At 52.0% G+C, this 21,709-nt stretch overlaps 1 protein-coding gene across 4 annotated transcripts in view; it reads right to left on the reverse strand.

Moving 5' to 3' along the window:
* The window catches only part of ARHGAP22 (Rho GTPase activating protein 22), a 135,605-nt gene that overhangs the window by 42,193 nt on the left and 71,703 nt on the right, over positions 1-21,709 (reverse strand). Inside the window, exon 1 of one of the 4 annotated variants that reach the window (XM_035707800.2) lies at positions 21,275-21,383. The exons of the other annotated variants lie outside the window; for them this stretch is intronic. Within the exon in view, the coding sequence (XP_035563693.2) occupies positions 21,275-21,326 (52 nt within the window). The 5' untranslated portion in view covers positions 21,327-21,383. Of the gene's footprint in view, positions 1-21,274; positions 21,384-21,709 lie in introns of those variants that run through there. 4 annotated transcript variants of the gene reach the window in all.

A 21,709-nucleotide genomic window follows, 5' to 3' on the forward strand; every position in this document is an offset into this window, starting at 1 on the left:
TCACTCATGTGGATAAGGAGGCAGCAAGAATAAACTGGGGACAACTTAACAGTCCATTAAGTTACATAAATATTATAATTAAATAAATTATGTATCCCCAAAAAGAAGGTAGCAGGACACGTGATAGGGGATAATACATTACTACGGATAAAGCACAAAACAGTAGCCAAGTATACTGCTATCCGTGAGTCACACACGCACACGGGCATGGTTGTGCGAGCCCATTTCTGGAAGGACAAGTAGGATGCGGAGGCCTGGGCTTGTCAGGAGAGGAGGCAAGAGCTCGGGCACAAAGAGGCTCACTTCTCCCTAAGGACCCTTTCAAGTGTACGCGTGCAGGTATTGCTACATGCACAGATTACGTTCTTGAATAAAGATTGCTAAGGAAAGTGTCACTTCCCTGTTTGGTCCTGGAGAAGTTAGACCTGTCTGCACTTTGAGTACTTTTTTTTTTTTTTTTTAAAGATTTTATCTTTAATCTTTACACTTAATGTGGGGCTCCAACCCATAATTCCAAGACCTAGAGCCATGTGGCTCCACCAACTGAGCCACCCAGGCGCCCCTTGAGTACTTTTAATTTAGGGAAATGCCCCAAATATCCTCCAAATGGTTTGAGCTCCAACTTCCCCTCTTGTCAGCCTACCCCACAGCAGAGGTTCATTTCCCAAAACCAGCATCCCCTGGGAAACCTTTTGTGGTTCTGGGGATGTTGGGGCTTTTAGGGAATCCATACTGACCTTGCCCCAGGCAGCACCCAGGGGAGAATCCGGACTGTGACTTTCCTCACAGGGACAATTGCAGGGCTGAAGGAAGAATGCAGGGCTGGAAATGCGCCTGGCCATCAGGCCTCTCCCTTCCCTGGTGAGGATCCCACACCTTGGCCTCTCTCCTCTGCCTTCAGGATGTATCCCAGCTCACTGCTTCCCACTGCGGCTCCTCTGTGGTCAGCTGAGTGTGCCTTTTCAGGCCAGCCAGTAGGCACCCCCCATCTCGCCGGCCACTAGGGCACTCAGCCGGACTTCTTGTTTCTGGGATATACGAGTTGCTTCATGCCTCACTATCTTTGTACATGCTGCTCTCTCTTCTTGGGACACCTTTCCACTGTGCCCATTTGGTAAACTCCTACTCATTCATCAAGACCATCTCAAATACTTCCATTTCTTCATCTTCCTTAACTGTTCCCCCGGCCCACTCCCAGTTTTCCATATCACATTCTCCCTTCCACAAGTATATATTAAAGGTCTACCATGGGGGCGCCCAGGTGGCTTAGTGGTTTAGCGCCGCCTTCGGCGCAGGACCTGATTCTGGAGACCCGGGATCGAGTCCCACGTCGGGCTTCCTGCGTGGAGCCTGCTTCTCCCTCTGCCTGTGTCTCTGCCTCTCTCTCTCTCTCTCTCTCTCTGTCTCTCATGAATAAATAAATAAAATCTTAAAAAAGAAAAAAGAAAAAAGCTTAGGAAAGATTCCAGAGGTCTGGGGGGTGGGGACTGTGACCACAGTTTGAGAACCATGTCCGCAGGGCCGCCTGCCACCAATACCTCAGGCCTACCTGGCTTTGGTCTCCTGATCACCGTAGGGCAGCCAGGTCTGAGCAGTCAGGCTGCACGGCCAGGCCTGGAAAACACCACTGATGGTGAGGCCACGGCCCCCTGACCCCTACCCCCACTTAAAAATAACTTTTGTGGAGGAAAACAAACAAACAAGTGAAAAATAGCAATGTATTAAAATAGAGCATGCTAATTGGCAGAGGAAGAGCAGGTTCTGCACTTCTCAAGGGAGGAGAACTGTGAGCGAAGAGGGGCGGGCCCGACACAGGATGGAACAACGTGATTTATGCCGAGCGACATGGAGGGAATAATGGCTTAATTCATTATTCTAGGAATAGACGCGGGCATTAACATTTATGAAGCGCCTCCTCAGTCCAACGTCCCCACAAACCCTGGGAGTCAAGTTATCCGAGGTGTGCGTGTGCCGGACAGGACCACCATGTTGGGGGGAGCAGGGGGGAGCAGGGGGGAGCAGGGCCCATGCTGCCCAGGCTGCCAAGGGCTTGTGGCTGCCCAACAGGATGATGCAGGAGAAGCCCAGGCCAGGGGTCAAGGCTCCCAAGCCCCGTGACCCACATGTGGTGGCAGCTTGATGCACATCCAGAAGCCCCTCAGGCCACCCCCAGCCTGGGTCCCATCCTCCTGGGCTCCTTTCTAGGCCTCTTGGGGTATGAGCTGCACCCTCCTGGGCTCCCTTCTAGGCTTTTCAGGGTATGAACTGCACTCGTACTTCTCCTACCCCTGACGGAGCATTTTGCTCTGGGTAGGTGCATCAACACTCTGTTAAACAAGTGAATAAAGCACTGTGGGCTTTGAGGCATTGTTATTAACTGCAGGAAATGGGAGTCTTTGCTGGTCTACATTGCTACTGAGTGTCGCCCCACTCACCCCACTGTCTTAGCCAGGCCTCCTCTAAACCGAAGCCCAAACAAGGGCTCTTGCGTGCATGGGGTGGGGGGCTTGGTGGGAGGTTGGGAGCTAACCCAGGGAGAGGGACAGGGCAGGAGCCGGCAAGTGGACAGAGCCCAGGAGGACTGGGAGGGAGCAGCTGCTGCTCTGGAGTCCTGGGGGCTCCAGCCTGCTGTCCTGGCGGAGTGCCACCTCGGGAACGCCCAGCCCAAGGGTGAAGGGGAGCGCTAGCCATCAGCATTACCTACCCACTGGGGGTGGGGGGCGGGCATTTTAACTTCCCCCCTCCCCCACCCCACTCTGAAGACCAGGGCCTGGGGAAGCACTGGGAGGGAGGCTCCTCCTCTCAAAGGGGCCACAGATGCTTGGGGAGACCCTACTGTGTCAGCTCTGTGCTTGGCACAGGGGAAGTGCAGAGTGCTGAACAAGACAGGCGAGGCCCCATCCTCCTGGGCCTTATTCCAAGGGTGGAAGGGACACAGGACAAGGAAGCAAACAAAGGAAGAAGGCAAGCTCAAGTGGGGTGACTGAGGCAAGATGGGGTGTGGTTGCTACTTAAGCAGGGGATCAGTAAAGGCCTGCCTGAGGGGGGACCCTTGAGTCAAGCACTAAGTGACTAGAGGGATTGGTTTTCCTGCCCTGATCTGGTCCAGGCACAGAGGGTTGGGGGTGGGCAGCAATTGCAAAAGCCCTGGGGTAGGAAGAGTCCTGAGGTCTTCTGTGTGGCTCAATGCACCCAGGAAGGGGTGAGTCAGTCAGAAAGTGGGTAGGAGGTTGTGGCAGGTATCCAGGGTGGAGATGCAATGATGCGGGCCAGGCAGGGAAGGGGGCAGGGGGTGACCAGCGCCTGGGTTCGGGATCTGTCTTGGTGTTGGTAGCGATTCAGAGGAAGATCAGAACAAGGATCAATTTCCAGGCCCTGGGCCCAATGCTGGTAAGAGGAGTGGGTGTCCCATGTCCTACCACACCCTGCTCACTGTCTCCAGAAACTGCACACTTTAGACAAAATTTAATAAATCAAATCACTTTGTAATTGTAAGCACCAATTTTAAAAATGCCAGTGGCTCCCTTCTCATCCCCTTCCCAACTGAACTCCACCTGGGCTCAAGCCCAGCTGCTTGAAGAGCATGGACTGTGGAGGGAAGTCTGCCTGCTTCTCAGCAGTTAGCTCTGGGACCTCATGCTCCCAGGCTGGCATCAGGGGGAAGGACTGGGGTACAGGGCAGGGCTGAGTGTCACTCAAGGGCCCGGGCCAGATTCTTCCCACTGACACCAGGGGGTGGCGGTCAGCCCACAGCTGTGTCTCCATCTCACCTCTTAACAGTTCTTACTTGTCCCTAGATTGGAGGCAGCCCTTCTGAGCTGGTGTTTGAGAACTGCCGCCCTGAAAGACATTTTCGGATTGATCACGGCACAGCCTGAAAATCCTGCCAGGCAGCCTGCTAGGAACTGGGAACACAGATATTAAGCCCTGGTCCTCAGGGAGCTAAGGTCAGCCACAGACTGGGAAGCAATCCAGGAAGACAAATTAACAACAAGGACGTCGGTTCCCTACTCCAGAATCTGGGAGGAGACCGACCTGAGGGGTGGAAGCTCCTCCCCGCCTCTCTGCTCTTTATTATGGAGGTCATCAGCCCCTTCCCTTGTTCAGCATCATAACACCCCTACCTCACAGGCACTCTCCCAGGTGGGGAGGTGGGGGGAAGGGAGGAAGCTTGCAGGCTGCTCCTCGCCTCCAGCAGCCTGGAGCAGCAAGCAGAACTCCCAGGGTAACCATTTCCTCGCCTCCCAGACAAGTTGGGATTCCTGGCCAAGGCCAGCGGGCACAGAGGGGCAGGTCTGGAAGGCTGCCTGGAGGCGGCTGGGGGCAAATGTAGCCACAGGCCTGTAACCAGTTCCGCTGGCTGGGGAGGAGGGCTGAGTGCAGAGGTAGGCTCAGGGAAAGGGACCTGTCAGGGGCACAGAGGTGCGGGGCCTGTGGGCTCCACAACCGTGTTCTACCCACCCAAACCCTCACACTCGCCCCAACCTCCTAGGTCCTTTCTGTGGGCTCTAGCCACTCACACAGACATTTGTTGAGCCACAAAATCTATGTTGGGCACATGAGGAAGTACCTTGGTTTTGTATGGACAGCATGGATCTCTCACTGGCATTCTTTTCCTTTGCCCCAGCCAGATGTGGGTCCACCTCCAGCAGGTGTGTGGGATCTCAATGCTTCCACTGATGTTTTCCCCACACTCTTTTCACCCAAATTCTTCTCTTAGGAAAAAAGTACAGTTTTTATAAGCTGCCTCCCTCCTGGTGGCCACGTATAGACAACCAGATGAGTAAGACGTCTTGCAAGGACGGAAGCTAAATGTGTTCTCTGTTAACCAGCACAACTCCCCGGTCCAGATCCTAGAAGCTGCCATTCACATGGCAGTCTAAGAGCATGGAACCCTCGGAAGGCAGCCACTCATCTTACAGTTTTAATGAATGGCACCCCTGGAGGATGACATTCACATTATTATTATATTATTCACACAGTCTAATAAGTGTGTGGCATCCTTCTCCCCCTCCAGGTAGCCACTCTCATTGTAGTCTAAATGAAAGGTGCCCTCTGGTGACACCAATTCACATGATCATTTATGTGAATCCCCACCCACCCTGCCACCAATCTTGGAGTTGCTTGACACAGTGGGCTATATGTTCTCACGTTTAAGCCTTAGGCCAACCCTGGGGAACTACTTCTCTTTCCACTTTCTACAGAAAAAAATGCCCCAAAGTTCCCCAGTCAGAGAGCCAGAGCTGAGATTTTATGCCTTGTTTACCTGGTGTCCAGTCCTTTCCCTCTCAGCAGACTTGGAAGGCTTAAGGGGCCAAAACCTCAGCTCCTCCACCCTCTCAGGGCTTCCTGCCCCACGCAGTCTCCCACAGTATGCCCCACATTAGGCCTTATGGATCCTGTTTTACTGATAGGGAAACTGAGCTATGGAAATGCCAAGCTCCGCAGGAGCCCATGAATGATGGGGGTCTTCCTGTCTCAGAGGGAGGGCATCCTGCCTTCTATAGGATGGTAAGATTCCAGTTCAGCTACCAGGGCTCCAACACCATTCACACCCAAGTGGGTATCATTCTTCATGTGGTGTTGCTTTGCAAGAATCCAGACCATCCCCAAGGTTGTGAGTCTCTCACCTAGTCCTCACCCCAGGATTGCACTGCCAGGGCTCTTGTCAAGAGTCACACGTTGGGCTGCAGATGTGTATAATGACCCCATCACTGGTCAGAGTGGCCCAGTGTCCTTCATGGCCAACTGTTACTAGGGACTTGTCGGGGACCTGCCAAGGACATTAAAAACCTTCCATGGGAGCCTGGACATCGGTCTTGGCTGACACAGCAGCTCAATGAGGGAGGTAATGGGTCCCGGCCTGCCAGGCCTTCTGGGCAGTGAGTGGGTCCCTCCAGCAACCACCAGACACACAGCAGGTCTGCTGCAGGCTCTTGGCCTCGGGCACAGCTTGGACAGCCAAGCTGCCTCCTTTTGGAGGAATGTCTGACTTTCTATGCAACACATGGTTAGGTGCCAGTGGGGAAAGACAAACACTAAGAAGTCATCTTAGTGACCAGACGGGGAGCCCAGCCATACCCATGTCCGGAAGGGGACACAGGAAGATCAGGCTAGAATATCACTATGCAGCTGGCAGCTCTGTGAGGGAGGGCCTCGAGGTTAAATGTCTGGGAACAGCTGCCCAGTGCATGGCCTGTTGGCAAGGCTATGGGGGTTCAACACGAGAAAACACTTGACCCCGTTCAGCTCCTCCCAGGTACCACAAAACACATTGCTAATAGGACCCCTGCTAACATGCTGAGGGCAGAGTAGTATTCCTGAGAATGCACTGTGGGTGCTGCTGAGGTGGGGGCAGAGAAGCAGCTGATGAGGTCCACAGCAGGTCCTGCACACCCCCAGGTGTGCACCTGGGCCCTGGGCCTCGGTCCCCCAACTAGATCACATGCCCCCCTATTAGCATGTCAGTACCTGCAGATGCCAAAACACCAGGGCGCTGATTCTGGACAAAAGCGTTACCTCCCGGGGCCCTCCCTGATGACGACCCCTGACTCTTCACTCTCATCTGACCACCCAACTCTACCTGAAAAAGCCTGCGTGTGGCCTGGTGACAGGGTTGACCAGACCTGGGCTGGTGGGGGGTGCCCACTGTGAGGAGCCCGCTGTCATTTACCAGGAGCTGAACACTGGCCTGCACTCCCCTGGCCAGGGCAGCCTGGCCCAGGGCCTGTTCCAGGCCGGCGTGGTGGACCAGAGTCCTACTGGACCCCTGCAAGACCCCAGGGGCCTTGCCTGGGAGTACCCAGGATGGGGACAGTCCCAGAACCCCCATCAGTGGGGCAGTGAGGTGCCCCCCAGCAGGGCCCAGACAGGAGGCGAGCACAGCAGAGCTTTGTTCCAACCTCTGCCATCGATCGCCATGCAGACGGTCTGTGAATGGCACTGTTGTGGTATTTTAAGAAGATTCTACAAATAGCACTAACTCAGAATGGGCCTCAGAGCCAGCTCATGAATGTGGGAGTGGTGAGGGCGGCCTGGCCTGGGACTCAAGGAGGACAATGAGGCCTCACAGGGGAGGTAGGACAGGATGTTGGGTGACCCTGGCCTTTCCCGGGGCTCCGTGGCCTCATTTCCCCCAGACGCACCCTGCCCCTGCCCCCATCACCCAATTCTGATGGGTGGCTTCCTGGGCATTTATTGGGAAGGATCAGTTTCCCACCCTTTCTGAATAAAAGGAGGGGATGCGACATCCTTCTGGCACCTGCTACTCTGGGATCTCTAAGCTCAGATGATGTTCTGGGGGTCACAGAGGAGGGAGGGCACAGGAGGGAAGGATGTCCTTAGATTTGCATCACAAATCACTTTATCAGGTAGCCAGAGAAACATCAAAGATTCATCATCCTAGCAGCCAAGGACAATTAACTGGTATCTTTTCAGAAGAGTCCATTCTCAAGGCTTAAAAGATAGCTAAAGAAAGAGAAAATGAACAGGGATTTGGGGGCCGTTCGAAGTGAGGTTCCAACTTTAGTGTGACCAGTGACATTGAGTCACTCACCTCTCAGAGTCTCGATTCCTAAGACTGACAGTACTGGATCCCCCTCGCTGGGAAGGTAGGAAAATCGGAAGCACTGCCTGCGCTACACTCGGCACAGAGGCACGCAACAAGTGTGAGCCTCACTTCCTCCCCAAATCAAAGGCCAAATATCTAATGGATCAGTGCATTCCACACATAAGACGGTTCTGCACGACGGCTGAGAAACCTGGCAGGCATAAGGGAACCCCCTTGACTCTGAATCTATAAAGACATCAGATCAGGCCTGTGGAGTCAGTACAAATGAGCAAGGCAGAGCAGCAGAGAGCCCCAGGGCCTGCGGCAACATAGAGAGGCTCAGAGCTAAGCCCCTGGGTCCCTCCTGGTACTTGGGACCTGTTGATGCAACACAGCAAGGATCACTGGCAAGTGCCCTGACCCAACGCCCCCAACCCTGCAGCACATTCTGAGCAGGCGCCACGGCCACGGCCAGGCCACGGCCAGAGGCTGACCGGGCATCCAGCTGGAAGAGGTAGCACGAAACGGTGGCCCCCCACACCTACCAGCTGCATCTGCCCAACCCTCAACGGTACCTGGAGTACCTTGTCTGTCCTGCCTCTTCCTTCCGTTATACACCCAAGTATGGAGGTGCCATATGTGCTCTGCCACAGGCCAGCACAGCTCTGCACACAGAACCTGCCCTCGATCCAAAGGCACTAAACTAGATTGAAGTTAGAAGGTCTTGTTCAAAGCCAAGAACACAGGGGACCCCCGACTCAAGGGCCCACTGACATGCTGTGCGGCCCCAGGCAGGTCACTTCCTCTCTTTCAGGCTTTTTAAAAAACTCATCTGGAAAAGGAGAAGGTTTGGTTGGTGATCTCTGAGGACCCTCTGCTCACCCCTCAGAGTCCCTATGTTGTGTCTCTAAGTACTGATGATGTGACCATTGGTCCTGAATGGTGGGTGTTTTCCTTAACCCTCCCCTGGGAGGCCTGCACTTGGGGAGAGCTTGCTTATTCCCCACGCTGAATTGGGACAAGGTAGGTAGTGGCTTGCCCATAGGCAGGTGGCCATCGCCATGGCCCTGAGGCCTCGCCAAGTTAGAAGGTGCTGGTATTTCCACAGTCCCTTCTGTGACAGGGGAAGGCACTATTTGGTGCTGGTAGGTACTCATCCCATACAGGTCCTCTTCCTATACAACCAGGGAGGGATAGCGGGTGAGGCGCTATGCATCAGGGAGGGAGAGCGGGTGAGGCGCTGCCCATCTAGTTGGGGGACCGAGGCCCAGGGCCCAGGTGCATGCCTAGGGGTGTGCAGGTCCACATGGGAGAGTCGGGACTTGATAGCAGGGTGCCTGGACCCTAAGATCACACCTGCTGCACCCATACTTTGTACCCCAACCTATCAGGGGCTCACACGCTGCCCCAGTGAGCAATGTGCCCTGGAAGGGTGGCAGAGACCTCTCTCCATTTGACTGTCCTAACCAGTAAATGAAGGAAAATGACCTCATCTTAAAGATCTTTCCTTGCTCCCAAGTTCAGGGTCTCTCTTCCCCAAAAGTAGTTGATGGACACTGACTGAGTGGTGTCCAAAATCCTGAATGAAGGGACCAGGGCTAATCAGAACAGGCTGGCCCATAAGCCTATACCCAGGCCTGGGTATAGGGCCTGGGCCAGCCTGTTTCAGGCACTCAACGTACAGTTTCAGGTACTAGATGATGGGGAATCTGGGGGTAGCGACGATTTACTAACTGGCATGGAAGTACTTCTGCGGTTTACAAACCTCCTAGCCTTTCTGGTGAGTGCCATCTGAATATGGGCCAAGGCTGCAGACCTCCTGGGCAGCTTAGGGAGGGCCCTAAGAAGGCCCTGAGAAGGCTGGGGCACAGGTGCAAAGGGCCTCACATGAGCTCCTGATCCACACTTTGTGCTCTGTCCTTGCAGAGACAGGCAACAGGCAGGCAGTGACCACTGTAACATTAGTGGCTGGGATGCACCCACTTGAATCTGAAAAGACCGAACTGCCTCTGCTGTGGATGGTGAGCAGAGAGGGGGTGCCTGGTCGGCCACGTGACTGAACACCCCCTCCCACTGCTGGCATGGGCTCCTGGGTGCCTCCACCTGGGGAGCTGCCTGAGGGGGCAGTTTGAGAGTCCCAGCAGGCTCAGGGTCACCACAGCCCCTACCCAATCAGGAACTCCAACAGGAGCTGGAGGGGATGCAGGTCCTGTGTGTGACTGATCCTCGGAGAGGAACCTAGCCTAGCTGAAGCCACAAAGGAGAAGCTGCTGGTTTGTGATTGACCCCTGACTCTTTCCAAACCGATGTGACTGGGAGTGTCCAGCTTTCTGTTCCAAGTTTCGTGGCTACAGGGTATGTGCCGCTTTTTGTTTTATTCTTGTGTGTCCTCTCTCCACTGCTGGTTGTAGAAGGGACCTAAGTCCCATAGTAGTTAGGGAAAATTATGCAGAGTGCAGGCTGGGAGTGTAGACTGGTGCCAGACAGCCTGGGTTGGACTCCCAGTTCGGGGAGGTCTTGGGCATGGAATCACTGCCTGTCTCCTCAGCTCTAAAATGACATAAATAACAGAATCCACAAAAAGGCTACCGTGCCGATTCAATGCATCCTGCATATAAAGTGCTTAGGCCAGGGCTTGGCACACAGTGAGTTTTATGTGTGTTATAAGTGCTTCCATATCAGCAAAGCAACACTGACCTCATCATTTTTTAGAATCTTACACTGACCCTGAAGTGAAAGAATCATCTTTCCCATTATTGGGCATTTTTTTGTGTGCCAGCCATCCTCCATACAAAGGCTAATTTAATTCTACCTGTAGCACAACTGGCTGGCATATTTGATATTTCAATCTACAGACAAAGGTATCCCTCTGCGGCTTGGAGAAGGGACTTGACCTCAAGGCTGCACAGACAGCAGGCAGCACAGCTAAAATTCAGAACCAAGTCCGCTCAACTCAAAGCTCCCTGAGCTTCCAAAATTTCAGACTGCCTCCCTGAAACCAAGCCCTCAAGCACTTTAACTCACCTCCAACTCACCACTTCACATCCAGGTAGTCCAGGTAAGAAAAACAAAGCTTAAACCAGAGAAGACCTAAGAACCGTTCACATACCTTGGTATGACACGGCATCTCAGAAAGTCCCCTCCCCAGAGCACTGCAGCAACTTGATCTGTCTTGTAGATCCCTGAAAATGCCCCATTTACATAGCACTGTCATTATTTGACCTGACTCACTCAGTGGAAAAGCCCTATCTCCAGGGCATTTTGTGGTAATTCCTTATCATTACAGCTACACTAATTTGGGCAAATAAGGTAAACCAAACAGAAGATGTAGGGATGGAGAAATCCACCAGGGGCTTTGAAAAGCCCTGACCTAGGGGATCCCTGGGTGGCTCAGTGGTTTAGTGCCTGCCTTCAGCTCAGGGCATGATCCTGAGGTCCCAGGATCGAGTCCCACATTGGGCTTCCTGCATGGAGACTGCTTCTCTCTCTGTCTATGTCTCTGCCTCTCTCTCTCTGTGTGTCTCTCATGAATAAATAAATAAAATCTTAAAGAAAAGAAAAGAAAAGAAAAGCCCTGACCTATTGCTGGAGATCTAGAAGCCCAGGTACCTGTGCAGAGCTGTGCGGATGAGCAGGAAAGACCCGATCTCTCACTTCTGGCCAACTACTCACAAGCAGGGAGTGAAGACTAAGACAGTCATAAACTACCTGAGCACTGAAGGTGCACTACAAGAAATTCTAAAGGGAGTCCTTCAAGCAAAATGAAAGAACATTATGTGGTCACTTGAATCTACACAAAGAAATAAAGAGCACCAATAAAGGTAACTATAATAGGTAAATATAAAAGATGGTATATATGTATTTTTGTAGCTTTTTTTCTTCTGATTTAAATGACAACTGCAAAAAGCAATACTTATAAAACTGTGTTGATGGGCTTATAATGCATAAAAGGTGTAATTAGTATAATAATGGCACAAGGAAGGGAAGAGAGCAGACTATAATCCCTAGAACAATCATTAAGAAAATAACTTTAAAAATATAGCAGAGGAGCAAAAAGGAGGGGCACCTGGGTCACTCAGTCATGATCTCAGGGTCCTGGGATCGAGCCCCACATAGGGCTCCTTGCTTAGCCAGGAGCCTGCTTCTCTCTCTCCTGCCCCTCTCCCCAATCATGCTCATTCACATGCACCCTCTCTCAAATAAATATATTTTTTAAAGAATTTATTTATTTGAGGGAGAGAGAGAGAGCACGTATAAGCAGAGAGAGTAGCAGAGGCAGAGGGAGAAGCAGACTCTCCGCTGAGCAGAGAGCCCAATATGGGGGCTCGATCCCAGGACCCTGGGATCATGACCTGAGCTGAAGGCAGACACTTCACTGACTGAGCCACCCAGGTGTCCTAAAAAATCTTTTTTAAAAAAGAAACAAAAGGAAATTAAAATGATACAACAGAAAAAATATCTATATGATATAAAAAGAAGGCACTAATAGAACAAAAAATATGGCACATATAGAGAACAAATAGCAAAATGATAACATAAATCCATCTTTTCAGTAATTATATTAAATGTAAATGGATTAAAAAACAAATTATATCCTGTCTACGGGAGACCTATTTAGATTCAAAAACAAACAGGGTGAAGGTAAAATGATAGAAAAAGATATACCATGTAAACAATTCCCAGAAGAGAGCCTGAGTGGCTATACAAATAAGGGACAGAATAACTTGAGGACAAAAATGTTACTGGAGAAAAAGATGAACAGTTTACAATGATAAAACAGTCAATACAGCAGGAAGGTGTAACAGTTATGAACATACGTCCCTTAACGGCAGAACTCCATAATTATGAAGCAAAAATGGACAGAATTGAAGTGGTATTCCACAATAATACTTGGAGATTTTAGTACTCTACTTTCAATAATGGATAGAACTAGGCAGAAAACCAGAAAGGAAACAAAAGACTTGAACAACACAAGGAACCAAGCAGCCCTAATACCTATAGAACAACCCATCCAACAAGAACAGAGCACATGCTCAATCTTAAGGGCAAGTGCAAGGTTTTTCCACGATGGACCATATGCTAGATCCTAAAGCAAGCCTGAAACATTTAAATGCATTAAAGAGGGATCCCTGGGTGGCGCAGCGGTTTGGCGCCTGCCTTTGGCCCAGGGCGCGATCCTGGAGACCCGGGATCGAATCCCACATCGGGCTCCCGGTGCATGGAGCCTGCTTCTCCCTCTGCCTGTGTCTCTGCCTCTCTCTCTCTCTGTAACTATCATAAATAAATAAAAATTTAAAAAAAAAATAAAAAATAAAAAATAAAAAAATAAATGCATTAAAGAAAACAAAATATGAATGTATGCTTATAGGTATAGATAGAGTATAAAATTAAATCAATAAGAAAAGGAGATTTGGAGAATTCACAAATAATGTGGAAATTGAAGAATTCACTCTTAAATAGCCAAAGAAGAAATCACAAAAGAAATTTTAAAAACACTTTGGGTTGAACTGAAACGAAAACACAACATATCAAAACTTAATGGGATACAGTGCTTAGAGTGAAACTTACAGCTATAACAATCATTAAGAAAAGAACTTTAAAAATATAGCAGAGGAGCAAAAAGGAGGGCACACATTATAAAAGAGCCAAAAGGAGGGGCACACATTATAAATGCCCACATTATAAAAGAAGAGAGATCTCAAATCAATAACCTGGCCTTACATGCTTGAAAACTGGAGAAAAACCAAACCAAACCCAAATCAAACAGATGGAAGAAAATAATTAAGATTAGACTGGAAATGGTTTAAATAAAGACTAGAAAATAAGAGAGAAAATTGAAAGAAAAAACAGCAAAAGTTGATTTGTTGAAAGGATAACCACATTTGACAAACTTGGCTAGACTAACCAAGAAAAAAAACAAGAGAAGACTCAAATTACTAATATCAAGAATGAAACAGGAGACATCACTGTCAACCTTACAGAAATAAAAAGGATTATTAGGGAATAATACAAACAACTGTGTGCCAACACATGAAGTAACTTAGATGAAACAGAAAAATTCCTTGAAAGACGTAAACTACCAGAACCCACACAAGAAGAAATAGAAAATCTAAATAAACCTTTATGTAACAAAAGATTGAATTAATAACGATTCCCCAAAAATGTTTCACTGACGAATTCTACTAGTCATGTAAAGAAAAATTATTACCAGTTTCACAGGCAAATTCCACCAAACATTTAAAATATTAAAACTAATTGTTCACAAAATTTCCCAAGAAGTAGAAAAGACAAACGGCACGATTCCCACCTCCTGCGCAGCCCGATTCCTCTGGTAACAAAAACAAGGACAGTGCGTGAAAACTACAGACCAACATTCCTTATGGATACACATACAAAAGTCCTCAACAAAATACGAGCAGGATACAACACAAATGCTCACCAACTGATGAATAGATAAAAAAAAAAAATGTGTCATACTCATAGCATGGACACTATATTTAGCCATAAAAAGGAATGATCCATGCTTCAACATGGATGAACCTTAAAAACACTATGCGAAGTTAAGCCATTCACAAATGGCTGTGTGTGGCATAAAAGTAATTTATTGGTTGACTGGGGCTGCAGGAAAAAAAGGGGGGTTATCTTGGGAATGGGAAGTGACTACTAATGGATTTAGGGTTCCTTTTTGGGGTAATGAAAATGTTCTAAAATTGGATTATGGCGGTGTTTGCATAACTGTGAATATTCTAAAACTTAATGAGTTGTACAGTTGAAAAGGATGAATTCTATATGTGAAATATATCTCATTAAAACTGTTTTAAAAAGACTGTGGTGTTAGGATGTTTAGGGGAAGAGCCCAGCAAAAGTTGTGATTCAGACGAGGATATGCACCAGCTTGAAGCAGGTATGATAAGGAGAACCGTTTCAGGGATTCGCTGCACTGGGATGTCCCGGGGTTTGGTCCCAGCATTCCTGAAGTAGAGCCACCTTACAGGTGCAAGGCCCCACAGGCTCACAAACACAGCACCAGAAAACACAGCACCAGACATTTTCTTCCCCTCTCCGTTCAGGGCTTAGAGGATTCTTGAGCTGTTAGGGAGGCTTGCTGCCCTAATGGTCAGAGTCAGAGACTTCCAGCAACCCCAGGATTGGCTCCCCTCTGGGAGCCATGGATTTGTGTTGGTTAAATAGACCTGCTCATGAACTTCATCTAAGGGGGGCTGCTGACCTAAACTTGCAGCATCAAGCCCCCATCCTCTGCCCCCAGCGAGATGGCCACTGGCAAAGCCCCTGTCTGCACAGGTAGGAAGAGGCATGCGGTCTTCTTAACGCCTTGCTGATAGGAGCACAGAACAGTTCTGGGTTTCCTCCAAGAACAGTCTGAGGTTTAAACGGACACGACCTTAGTGATCATCTAGTCTTGCCTATTTCTCTCTTTACAGAAGAGGGAAACTGAGGTCCCAGGTGGTAACCCAGCTAAAAGGAGTGGATCTAGAATTACCAACGGGCCTTTCTGAGGTTAGCACTCATGCCTATCCCGGTTTACAGGTGGGGATGTAGAGGCTCAGAGAGGTGAGGGCTGGCCTGGGGTCTTTGGCCAGGAAATGGATACAAATCCTCTGCCTGAGGCTGGTTCCCTTTTTGAAAAACCCACAGCACTGCTGCTCAGGACACTTAAATGGGGAAGAGGTAACAAAGAAGGACACTTGTCAAAACAGAGTGGGACCCATGTAAACTGTAAGCTACAGACCAAAGGCTTTAGGGCTCTGAGGCATGAGCACAAGCCCTGGAGCAGGAGGCTCTAACCTTCTGACATGTTATCTGGCCTCATATCTGTCCTTGTCAAATCACCACTGTCCTCAAGGTCGGGTCAGACAACAAAGCTCCCAAACAGCCTGGCTTCTGCCTGCCTTCTGAGAATCAAACAAAAGACAGAGCCTGCCCTGCCTTCAGGAAGCTTCCAGCTCATTTGATGAGAGAACAGATCTTATAAATGGATGCACATATATTTATGCTCTGTGATATGTTTCCAAGTTAAATTATAGAATAGCAAGTGAGCAAATAATAGGGGTTAGGGGCAGCCACTTAGGCCCAGACAAATGTTGGGGTCCCCAGGTCAAGAGCAGGGAGGGGCAAGGTGACTTCAGGCAGAGAAGAGCATGGGTGCTGAGAGCACTCCATGAATGCACCTGTCATCTCTGAGTGTGAGGAGGGAACAAGGAGATCCTGCAGGCAACCTGAGCAGGCACTGTCTGCCGCTGCAGAATATACTGGAGTGGAGACAGTGGGAAGACCCATCAGGAGGCGCCTGTAGCAGCCTGGGCAACAGGTAGGTGGCTGGACCAGGGTGCTGGCCTGGGATGGAGACAAGCAGAGGAACTCAAATATACCCTGGAAACAGAACTGGCAGGTGTTGGTGATGGGCAAATCATAGCAGAAGGACAAAAAGCCAGAGTTCAGATTTAGCCTGATTAGCTTCAGCCACTCTCAAGTCCAGGAGAACCCGATGGCGGGGTCTAGTGGTCTGGTGCCCAGAGACCTACACCTGCACTCTGCCAACGCCTCGGTCCTGGCACACCTCTGCAGGCCTCAAAAGCCTTTCCCTATTTTCTCTACTGGGTGGCTGCTCCTCTTATAAGACTCAGCTCAGGCATCGGCTGCCCTGGGCATTCTCTGAACCTCCAGGCTGGGTGGGATGACAGCCCTTCCAGAGCACCTAGGCTGGCTGTTCTCCTGGCGTTTCTTCTCAGCCTGCAGTGTCCCTGTGTGTCTCCTGGGTCTCCACCCAGCCAGACTATGAGCACCCAGAGTGGGGCAGAGCTGCACCCTCCCCAACTCTTTATTCTCAGGCTGAGTACAGGCCAGGTATGGAACGGGTATCCAAGAGATAACTGTTAAATGGCCAGGCAGAAGCCCAGATGGCAGCTGTCTATTAGCAATCTTGGAAGATTCTATGAAAAATGGGAAAAAAAAAGAAAAATGGGACCTTCTCCAGAACCAGTTCTACTACTTCTACCCAATGACAGCCTCACCTCTCTCCAGGACAGAGCACACCCCACCCTGCAGGGTGCCCAGCCTGGCCCACTGGCCTCTGTGCCCAGGCCACCAGGTCCCCCAACAAGCCCTCTGTCCATTAGGAAACGGGCATGGAGGCCACGCACAGCAGAGTGGTACGCGTAGTGGCACTGGACTCTCCCAACAGGGTGGCCACTGGGGTCCCCTGGGGGTCTGGCAACACGAACAGGCAAAGGTGAGCATGACTGTCTCTTCCAGCTGTATTCCATGCACTGAGCACAGATTCTCTGCAGGGCACAGAGGTGACACAATTGCCAGCTAAGGCTGACAGACCCAGACCAACCAGGCACTGAAAGGAATGAAATGAACTGGGGCTGTGGGCCAGGGGTTCAGAAGCAGCTCCAGGTACAGCCCACCCTCCCCATGGTTGCCACCTCTTGGGCCTGACTAAAGGCTCTAGGAGAGGGTGTGGTGCATGCAAGGACCAGGGACAGGGGGAAGTCCAGTTGTGTGTCTGGGTGGTTGGCAGGGGGTGGGGCGTATGTGATGCCAGCAAGGCTAAGAAGATGGGCTTTCTTCTGTGGGCTCTCTGGGCTGAGGCAGTTGGAGGAGGGACAGTGTGATAGGAGCTGCGCGTGGGATGCTGGCCTGGGCAGTGGACCAGAATGAGCAAAGACGAACTTGGGATGACCAGTCAGGAAGCCAGGTGCAGGCAAGATGCCGAGGGTCTGCACAGGCATCATGGGCAGCCTTGGGGCAGTGGTGGGGACAGTGCCTTGGGCAGGATCACAGGAGTTGCCAGCCTTTGATCAGGGGAAATGAAGCAGGCAGGGGTGGGAGCCAGGAAACTGAAAGAAGGGGCAGGTGAGTGCATAGGACTCCAGCAGAGTTCTGGATTTATAGGCTAGAGATGGGCACTGCGGGGGTTGGGATGGGGACAAAGGATTTAGGGGGCTGCTTACAGAAAAGCGAGCACAATTATCAGGGTCCTTAGTGAGATTTCTGGGAGAGACTTATAAACAGAGTGCAGAAGATGAATTGGAATTCCCAGCTGAACTTGGTGCATTAAAGAGGGCAGGGCCAAGAGGAGCTAGAAGGGCAGGGCAGGGGCAGCCTCAGTGGGGAAGGAGGAGGGCAGAGATGGGTCACTGAGCAGGCTCCCAAGTGCTCAGAGCACCAGGACTGTTCACCAGGTCCAGCACAGGGGGCAAGGAGATGTCCACGGGGAGAAGGGGGAGGCAGGGAGGCCGACTGGTGTTGGAGAGGAGACAAGGGCGGGGCTTGTGGTGTACACAGGGGCAAGAAGCTGGTTTTTAGAACATGTTCTGATGAGTGACTTGGACAGGTTTGTGGGCTGACAAGGAGCCAGCAGAAGGGAAGATGGGGGTGATGGGGAGAGAGGGGACATGACAGAGGACAAGATCCTGGAAAACAGAGGAGGGCTCCCAGTGCTGAGAACAGCAGGGAGGGTGAATTTGGGGATGAAGATGCAGCAGGGGGCCAGTGTACCTCAAAGTACACTGACTTGCCCTGATTGCCCCCCACCCCACCCCAGCCTTGAACAAAAGCTGCTTCAGTGTGGTATTCCGGGACCACTTCTTCCTCTAAGTCTCAGCCTTGGACCACAAGGCAAAGTAGAAAAAAATGAAACTTGCCATTAAACAGACCCACCCTAGAGCTCTACATGGTGGAAGCATCTGGAAGCATTGCCTAGAAACAATGAAATCAAAGTATTCTCAGAGTTCAGATCAAGCACATCTGCCCTCTGCTTTGAGGAGGGGTAATCCTTCTCCACACATCAGATCCTGCTCACTGAACTTTTGGCTTCTCCAAGAGCACCAGGGACCCAGGACTGCCCCCATTTGCAGCGATCTGTCTTGTGTGTGATAGTTAAGTGTGATTAAGATCACCACAAATCATGTCCAAAACGCATCTGTAGCAATCCCTCCTCGGAACCACAGTGCCCACCCGAGGCTCTGCAACTAGTGGGTGAGCTGTGTTTCCTGCAGGGAGTACCAGGCTCTGGATATAGAGGCATGATGACTAACTAGATCCACCGTGCTGACTCTGGCACCTGGGAGATGTCTGAGGCTCTCTTCAAGGGCTTGATTATTTGAGCTTTTCTACTTTACCCAGTACAGTTTCACACAGGGCAACACAGTCAAATATTCTGTTCTAAAAGTTTTGCTTCATAAATATCCAACAATGAAATCCATTAACAACAGCTATTGTCTTGGGAGATTTTAAATTACATCAATGACTAATAGACGCTCTTTCAATCTTTTCTTTTCTTTTTTTTTTCTTTCAATCTTTTCTTAAATGAAATAGCCACACACATTTCTAGTCTGGAAAGTCAGAAAGCTCCCTGCCCAGGTAGTCGCAGCAGCTAAACACACAACACACGCCCTGGAAAAAGAGGCATCACGTCACAGCTATGACAACTGAGTCTGTTTCATGTTTAAGGTAATGTTTCTCAAAATGTGTCCAAAGATGTGGGTGCTGAGGTGCTCCATGGAAAGTAGGTTCCCTGGGTGAAGGTTTGGAGACTGTACCTACAATCCACCTGACTTAGAGATACACAGTGGCACCATTGGGTTAAAAGCACTGAGAAGTCTCACAGTGAAAAACCTTCCAAATACTGATAACTCATGATTTCCAAGATTATTTGATGAGGGGAAACCACTCCTCCCCCTCCCAGTTTATGGCAGAATTCATTTTTGCACAATGGTCCAAACTGTTCTGGCCTAGTCAGATCTGGCCAGATTTATTAAATGAGGCAATAACACTTAAACATTTTGGAGACTACATTTAAAAAACCAAATTATCTGCCTTCCTTGAACCACAGGAAATCTCTCTTGCCTGGCAGTGGTGGGCTGGCCACCCATTCTTAGGGCAAGCAATTGTGTGTCACAGTGCTCCCTGTCCCCTCTCCCTCCAGACTTGGCCAGTTTTGTTAATTTACAGGGATTGGGGGGACCATGTGGGCTGGACGGGGTCTCTGGCCGCAGGCTGCTGGGGCTAGCTGTGACTCCAGATGGGGGGTGGGGTGCCAAGCGGGGAAACACTCCTATATCAGATGGGTTCCTCACCTGGATGGGTGTAGTAAGGGCAACCACAGCCCCAGAAGACAAAGCTAGAAGGAGATGCCCCTGGCTCCCTTTTAGGGCTGCTAACTGAGCATGTACCCTCCCTAAGCAACGCCGAGCAAATCCACCCTGGCTTCAGAGGCCCAGCCTCCACCCCTTGCCCTGTTTCCTGAGAAGGGTCAGGCAGGATGGGGCCTAAGCAGCCCTAGTTCAGCCAGCCCCCAGGGAAATCCTAGCTGCTCTCTCTGACCTGCCCTCAGCCAGCTTGCAGCAAACTCTGCCTTCTGGGTCCTACCACTGCCCAGGCTCCTGGAATAGTCAAGACTCACTCTCAGTCCCCTCCCTCCAAACAAAAAGCCACACAGACAAAATTCTTTTTCTTCTTTTCAAAATCAAGTGCTAAGAAAACTGTTGCTTTAGGCAATGAGAGCTGTGCAACTGGTCACATTTCCTATTTGGTTGTGGCTGCAGAGAGTCTCAAGCACAGAGTATTCTTTTGAAAGGATTTTTATTTATGACAGACGGGGGGTGCGGGGGGGACAGGCAGAATGAGAAACAGGTTCTGTGCAGGGAGCCCAACGCGGGACCCGATCCGGCACTAGGCCACCCCGGGATCACGGCCTGAGCCTCCCTGAGCCGGAGGCAGATGCTCAACGGCTGAGCCACCCAGGTGCCCCGCACAGAGAGTATCAGGGCCAGGGTAACTGCGCTCCTTTCTCTCTTTGCTCAGTGAGTTCTGTTTAAGTGTAGAATCCTGTTCACTTTTTAAATCATGTTTGTTTGCTGCAGGCTATCTCAGACCCTTTGTGAAATAAACCCGTACATTTGTGGCATCGTTATCAACTGACAAGGGCCCTTCGAGCTGCTTGACGGTTGTACCTTTATCTGGATCCAGAATGTATTTCTCAAGGAGCCAGTCCTTGAGGCCCCTCTGTTAAAGCCTACACTGGCCTCATGGTTTCCACACGAGGCACCTCGTCTTGGCAGTCACCGGGGAGGTCCCCCCCAGGGCCTATCCAACAGGTGAGGGGGGCTATGGGTCTGCACGTTGTGGGGGCAGGAGGAGGGGGGTGAGATGAGTTTTAGGGGCAGGTGAGTTTGGGAAGCGCTGCGGAGAGCTGGAGCTCTACTGGGGGCGCGGCCGCAGGGGTCGGTTCGGCCGGTCCAGGGGGCGGCCGGGAGGGCCACGGCCCGGGGGAGGCAGGGCCTCAGGCTGCCCCAAGGCTCCGCGGCCCGCTTCCCGGCGGGATCAGCCCCGCACGCGGCGCCGCGGCTGTGGGGCTCGGCCGGGGGCCCCGGGCCCAGGGCGCGGGCGAGGCGCGGGAGACGGACGCCCCCTCGGCGGGTGAGGCGAGCCTCGGAGGCGGGGCCGGGCGCCGCGGGCTCCCCCTGCCCTCCCCCTGCCGCTCCCCCTGCCCTCCCCCTGCCGCTCCCCCGCCCGCCCCGCCCGCCCCGCACGCGCGCTCCCAGGTCCCGACGCTCCCGCCGACTCGCGGCCCCGCGAACCGCCTCCGGGCGGCGGCAGGTGTTGGGCGGCCGCGGACAGGTGGCGGCCGAGGCCCGAGACGGCTCTGGCCCCGGCGGGAGCGTCGGCCCGGCCCGCGGCGCACGTGCGCGCCAGTACCTTGGGGCGCCGGCAGGTGTCCCCTCCGGTCCCGGCAGCAGCACAGCCCCATGGCCGCCGTCCGCGCCCGCCGCTCGGCTCCGCTGCCCGCCCCGCTCCGCGCCGTCCGAGGGCGCCGCTGGGCAGCAGGACGCGCAGACCGCGCCAGCCGAGCCGCCCGCCCCCGCCCCGGTCCCCGCCCCGCCCCGCCCCGCCCCGCCGCCCGCTGCGCTCCGGGGCCCCGGGCTGCGCTCCCGCCGGGAGCCGCCAGGGGGCGCCGTGCGGGACCCAGAGGCCTCCGGCCGCCTCCTCCGCGCCCCGGAGCCAAGCGGGGGCCGGGCGAGGCGGGCGCCCCCCTCCCGCGGCCCCTCCCCCCTGCCCCTCCCGCGGCCCCTCCCCCCTCCCCCTCCCGCGGCCCCTCCCCCTCCCCCCGGCTCACCCCGACGCCGCGACGCG

Source organism: Canis lupus, chromosome 28 (genome assembly GCF_003254725.2).
Source record: "Canis lupus dingo isolate Sandy chromosome 28, ASM325472v2, whole genome shotgun sequence".
Lineage (NCBI taxonomy): Eukaryota > Metazoa > Chordata > Mammalia > Carnivora > Canidae > Canis > Canis lupus.